This window comes from Drosophila willistoni (genome assembly GCF_018902025.1).
Source record: "Drosophila willistoni isolate 14030-0811.24 chromosome XL unlocalized genomic scaffold, UCI_dwil_1.1 Seg142, whole genome shotgun sequence".
Lineage (NCBI taxonomy): Eukaryota > Metazoa > Arthropoda > Insecta > Diptera > Drosophilidae > Drosophila > Drosophila willistoni.
Window position 1 is genome coordinate 8,823,501 of NW_025814053.1, and position 6,709 is coordinate 8,830,209.

Below are 6,709 nucleotides of genomic sequence, written 5' to 3' on the forward strand. Positions count from 1 at the left end.
ATATACTTTATGGGGTCGGAAAAGTCTCCTTCTGTGCGTTACAAACATCTGGCCAATTTTATAATACCCTCTGCAAGGGTATAAATATACATATATAATACAGAATTACCTGCAATAAGCATTCACTAGGAACCCCAAAGGAATCTTCCAGCGATGTTCCATAATTTCATCGAAGAACACTTTGGGGCACTTCTATGGAAATATCTGACGAATAGGTAAGGCTGGGGAGGTCCTTTAGGAATTCTGAAGCAGAAATAAGAAATTTACACTTTTTTTAAATCTATTTGAATTTATATCTCCACATCTGCTGAGTCAAAATCTGTGGTTACATAATTATACATACATGTGGGTAAGTCCCAATCAAATTTTTCATATTTTAATGTAATTTTTTTGCAAAAGTCTTTGAATTCTTGACGACCAGACACTAGTTCTAGCTTGAGAAAGCAGACCATCCGTTTTATCTTGCTGATTTTTAAGTGATTTACCTTAAAGTCAATCGCCAACACTGATTATATTTTTTAATTTTGGGTTCTGTTAGGTGATTTTCTGTGTTGAGAATCTTCGAGAATTACCTATTCCGAATGCAATGCGAAAGCAACCAAAATAAGATCCAATAACTATTATTATTGTGTAGCCTGAAAGTCATTTGAAACATGCTCTTTTACATGACATTTACAATATTTATTTTGCTTATTGAATTTTTAAAAATGTATGTAAATTTAGGAAATGGCCATCAACTTTAAATTTGCGTAAGAAATAAATTACGAAGTATAATCGAATAACAAAGGTGGTACGATGTATGACATGTATGTATATATATGCATGTTATATATAGTATGTTGTTTCGATTGTATTGCGAGACTTTTATCCTTGATTGCCCGAACGCATGATTTCGCCCATACTGGTGATCGGACGTGGAGCTCCATAGCGTCCAAATGTTGTGATTTGTGTCTGATTGTTGAGGTATGTCGACCCACCGTTGAAGAAGGTGCTGCTGTTGGTGCCACCCATTAGCATGCCAACCGAGGTGGTTGCCAGGGGTGGCAAGGACGAAATTTGCGAAAGTGGACGACTGCGAGTCAATTTCGGCATCGCTAAAGAATCCGCATTATCAGCATCGCCAAAGAATCCCTCGAAGAGTACAAAATTATTAGCCTGTGGTATGGTCCGTACGAGACCGTAATGTTTTTTCAAAAATGTCAAAAACTTCTCAGAAGGTCGATCCACCGAGCACTTTAGCGGTGTCCAACATTTCTCAGCCAACATATTTTCGAACAGCCGTTTGCCCAATCCGTGACGTTGCCGGGACTCATGCACATAGAAATCAAGAATTGCGGGCGTCTGATCCAGTTTACGTCGCTCACCGCGCTCATCGAATAGATATAGATTCTTGGTGCCTACCTTGAGCAGGCCAGTGACAAGTAAGCGACTGCCTTTGCTTTGCGTATCGGCCAATAGATAGATCGTTTGATTACTTGAGAGCCTGTCAGCGCTCGTCACCGGCCGGCTTAAGCCCTGGGCCACAGCCGATAGCTGGCCCATGCGATCGATTATAGCAGACAATTTGAGGGCAGCATCCGAGCGGGGCGATATTCTCATCCGATTACCAGGTGTCGCAACCTGATCCATATGCACCCGGATAATGGGTTGCGGAAAGAACGGCCTGATATCGAAATTGAAATCAACCATTGTGCTACCTTTTTGGTTTCTGCTGCTGTTTTGCTTGCTAAATGATGGATACCTGAATTAGAAGGAAATAGAATGAAATCAGCGAGCAAATCTTGTTTGATTTTGGAATTGAATTTATAACTAACTAGGGCCACGACCAAAAGAGAATAAAAAACAAAAGTTACGTTTAGATTACTACTGAATTGATGTTACTATTTTCGCTTTTATTCGGGTTTTAGCTCGACGAAAAATTTACATATATATTGCTAAGGTCAGAATTCGATTTACTATGAAACCTATAACATCTCTCTGACAGTATATGAAATTCTTGCTAGGTTTTTATAAGGTGATAATGAAATTGAAAATAAATCGAACAAGAAATACAAGAAAATGTATATTTAGTTTAATCTTAACTTTTTGGGTCTTCACTGCGCTTCCCAATTGAGTATTGTTTAACAGAATAACTGAAATTGAACTTCTAAAATCATCATCCATTTGTCTATGCAAACCAAATTGGCGGAATCAGGTAAATAACATGACCATGACCATCACACGAATGACATTGATAATAATAGTTAATGCATAAATAATCATAACAAGTTCATTCTGTTGCAATAAGAATGATAATATTATAAAATCTGTGATAAGTTTGAAAAAAAAAACACGTGAATATTTCGATTTTATACACTAAATTAATGGAGTATATTCATTTTCGCTCATACCACTTTGGTGACAAACTCGATTTTGTTGGTCTAAAAAAAACACATTTTTTCCAATTAGAATTCAAAGAAAAAGATTTAAGAATTGGAATCTTGATTTTTTTAGCTTTAGCTGATATTTTGACGACTTTTCTGAGGCTTTTAATTTAAAAAGATTAAACTTTTGTTTAAATTTATATCATAAAATGACTTCTGGATTATATTGAAAGAGTTAAAAATAAATTGACTTGATTTAAGATTTTCTATTTTCATGATGATAACAATTGATTTTTTATTATTACCCTCCAACAATTCAATATGATGATTATAATAAATTGTTTTAGATGGATTTCGGTGAATTGGCATCAGAGTCAAATTCAGCCAAAAATATTGACTTTGGGACCACTGTACATAGGGTCAGAGTCAGCGGGAAATGTCTCTTATTGTGTGATAATTACTTCTGGTCAATGGCAAATTATTAAATAATTAAATTAATAGTGATTGAGTTTGAACCTAAATGAATATCGTTATAAAAATCCATTTATCGATAACGATAGTTTTTTAATACTTAACATAAAAACGAATGCAATAACTGGCAGTACATGAGCATAGGGTATATACAATTCGCCAATGCTGGTAAGACAAAAAAAAAAAATAACAAAAAAAAAAACAAATAGTTTTTTGTTTTCAAATGAATGTGTGTATATGTAAGAGTTTTCCTGAAGCTGTCAACTGCGACAGCATTTTAATTTTATTCGGCTTGTTTTCAGTTCAGTATGGTTTTATGTTGCACGCTGCATGCAAAATAATTAAACAGTCAACAGTCAAGTGGTTCACCCAGTACCACCCATTTATCCATAAGCCGCCCATTTTGCCCACTGTCCATGGGCCTGTTTCAATGCAATATGCCACATACATATACAAAATAACTTATTTATTTTTGTTTGTTTTTTGTTGTTGTTGTTGCAATTTAACAATTCGATTTAAATTTTCAATGAGATGACTGAAAGAATTAACAGCAATTCAGCCTCAACGAATGCAATAAAATGTGAATTTTAATTTCAATTTCAATTCACATTTCATAGTTTAGTTAATAATATTAATGGAATTACTACCAAGGGCCAGCAATTTTTTGGGTACTTCCAATTACTTAATGTGTGTCCAAGTAGAGGCAATAAAAATGTCGAACAAAAAATAACAAAAAAAAAAAACACATACAAAGCACACATTATTAAAAAAAACACATTTTACTCTAAACTAGGATAAGCGGGAGCGGCAGCAATAACCAGATTCATGGGTGTAGCAAAATGGGGAAGTAATAACAATTTTTTCTAAAATATATAGATTTTTAAGATGTAAACGGAAAAAATTTGTGGCTATTGATTTTTCTTCAAGATAAACAATATTGCGTATACGACAGGGAGTCCTTGGGTGCATATTCAAATATTCGATTGGCGAAAGTATCCTCTGACTCTACGTGCATGGCAGGGAAGAAAAAAACCGCAGAATAACTCTGCCATTTTGGGCATATTTAGACTAAAGTTTGGAAGGCGGACGTGGTAATGCTAACAAAGCAATAAATTGCCTCTAAATCTAATTTGTGGCAGCAGCAGCAGCAGCTAACAAACCAACTCCCCAACACCGCTTTTTGCCGATGTCTCTCTCTCTATCTCTCTCTCTCTGTCTGTCTCTTTTTGCTTGGGGGCGCATGGCACAAGGTTGCTTTGGTTTTGGCTAGAGTCTTGGGCATGGGGAAATCCCACCACCAAGTTGATTGCATTAAAAACAATCCAGAACGTGATGAGTGCAACGGATGGGTTTCAGATTTGGGGGCTTGGGCCCAACCGAATGGTAAGGCCAAGCGCCAACTGATGAGCACTTAGTCTACGTACAACTTTGTTGACTTCCGCCGGATGCGAGTTGGCACAAAAACACAAAAAGCACGACAACGAAAAAAAAACAGCACCCGCTAAAAAAAACCCCAGAAGAAATGTAACTTTTTCCCGGTTGCACACAGTGCTTCTTGCATTAAAGTGTTTTAAACATTTTGATGTGATATTTTTGAAGTTTATCCCATTTAACTAACAATATGCCTAATGATTGCCAACCATTTGTTTGTCAAATGAAAGGGAGTCAAGGGAGAATAGCAATTTGAAAAATGTTATATTAATAAATATTTAATGGGCAAAAGTGATAAAGCGAAGAAGCCTGTATCGGGCTAAAAATATAGATGAAGGGTGTGAAGGGGGGTTGGTTGGTGAGTAGCTTGGGTTTGGAATTGGGGAACACTTTATACGTCTGTCGACGTTACTTTGCCTGAATCAGCGATAAGCGGCGCCCTCACCCCCCACAAATGACAATGTCCCCAAAATGTCAACAACTCGGCGAGGCGAGCCAAAAGGCATAACATTCTCCTCCTTTTGGCGTAAAAGAGGTAAAAAAAAGGATGGCATCCAAAAAGAGGCAAACAAAAAGAAAGAAAAAACCGAAGAGAAATGAAAGAAAAATGAGCGTAAAAATGTCAGAGTTTGGCTGGCAGTTGGAATAAGGGTTAGACACCTAATTCGATGCGATAAGACAATCTTGAGGGGCTTAGCTTATTTGTTGCATGCTGCCTGCGGACTTCTTCTTCCCATCCCGACCTCTCCCACCCATTCTTTTCACACTCCTCCACAACCTTTAACCTCGGTGGCTCTTTGTCTCACCCCCCCCCCCCCCCCCTCTCTCTATTTGCGTGAAAGCTGTTGTTTTTTTCTTTTCTATACCCAGTAGCATGTAAGACAGTAAAGGGCAATCAAAATCTAAAAACAAGATGCCAAAATCTAGCAAGTTTCATTTGCCATATGAAAAGTATTTAATTGACAACATGTTTACATATGTATGATTTTGAATATCCTCAAAAAGTGTATTGCAGGGAATTTTGAAAGTCGATACTCTTGCATTTTAATTGTAAGCATTGATTTTTGTATGTTTTTTTGCTTTATTTTTATTTTGCATGAAGTGAAGTCTTTTGGTGACTTCTTGCCTCTTCTAGGGTTCACTTGGTTTTGCCTGGTTCCGCTTTTCGAGTTGGGTCTTTGTTAGGGTTAATGTTTTTTTGTGGTGTTTTTTGTGGGGTTAACGCTTGAGCATGCCTGATGGCAAATTCATGTAGACATACACACAGTATACACACATACACACATAAACACAGACAAAAAATGTTACAAATTTTATTTGCTGCTGAGCACTTTCTCATTTTAATACGCCTTTAACGATGGCTGCGAATCTGTTGATATAAATTTTGTATACTTAAATACACAGGTCTTTGTTTGCTGTCGCATAGGATAGGAGAAAGCTAAACAAATAGGACAAACAGTAATTAAATCAAGCAGAATAACAGGTTGTTTATACAACATGTACCTACTAAATTGGTCTTAAAGTGTGACTAAATTTCACTTACGTGCAAGCTTCCAAAGATGTTAACAAGAAACAGGTATAGAGACTTACCTTAATAACACTAGACTTGGTCTTATTGGTCAACAGGCTTGCTTGACTCTAGACAGACAGTCTAGTAAATTACAGAGGGAGAAACATTTAGTAAAATTTCTTTTGGCCATGGAAGTAGAAATGGCTTGAACCAAGCTCTACGTAACATTTTTCTATCCAACATATTTGTATTTGCCAACAAGAGTTTTAGGCAAAAAGTAGTGGAAACTGAATTCAAAATCAATCGATGATTTAAACAGATGTCTTTCAGGTGAACAACAGATTTTTTACCTGATTACTATTCTGCTACACGTCAAAAATTCTTGGAATAAGAACATGGAGAGACATGGATATGACCAGCCTGATGTTGGTACATATTTCTGTAACTCTGCGTGTGCGTGTGTGTGTGTGTGTGTGTGTGTGTGCGTGTGTTTGACTGCATTTGAAATGCATTAGCTTTTCCACATGGCACACAGTGTGAGACGTATATATCAGACGATTTGTTGCTTAGACCATAGTTACCCAGCTGAGGTTGAGCTTGAGTGTGGAGTTGTACGTGTGCATGATGATTGGCAATCTCATTTTGTGGCTGAATTTATGCGGATGAGAATAAGGATAAGGACAAGTATAGAATTTGATATGTTTTCGATATCTCATTGGCTTATGCTTCGATGATACTTTAATTTCATGTTTATGGCATTCTTTTAAAATTGATTGAAACTAATAACACTAGCAAATTCGAATGAAGTCTATCAATCACTCAATTTAATCAATCAATCAGTCGATTAAATACACATTCACATGGTTGGATTTTAAAGGCTTCTATTAAGATGGAAAGCCATCAACCGACCACAGAGCCATCAATCCGTATATCT

General features: G+C 36.6%; 1 protein-coding gene across 1 annotated transcript; it reads right to left on the bottom strand.

Moving 5' to 3' along the window:
• Positions 1-675: 675 nt before the first annotated feature.
• LOC6644873 (alpha-tubulin N-acetyltransferase 1) lies at positions 676-1,700 on the bottom strand. Its single transcript, XM_002067246.4, has one exon. The coding sequence runs from the start codon at positions 1,687-1,689 to the stop codon at positions 865-867; it is 825 nt and encodes a 274-aa protein (XP_002067282.1). The 5' UTR covers positions 1,690-1,700; the 3' UTR covers positions 676-864.
• Between the last annotated feature and the right edge of the window lie 5,009 nt (positions 1,701-6,709).

Bases quoted from the DNA above. Each gene is read 5' to 3' on its own strand.
- LOC6644873 (XM_002067246.4), bottom strand. From the start codon at position 1,689: ATGGTTGATTTCAATTTCGATATCAGGCCGTTCTTTCCGCAACCCATT.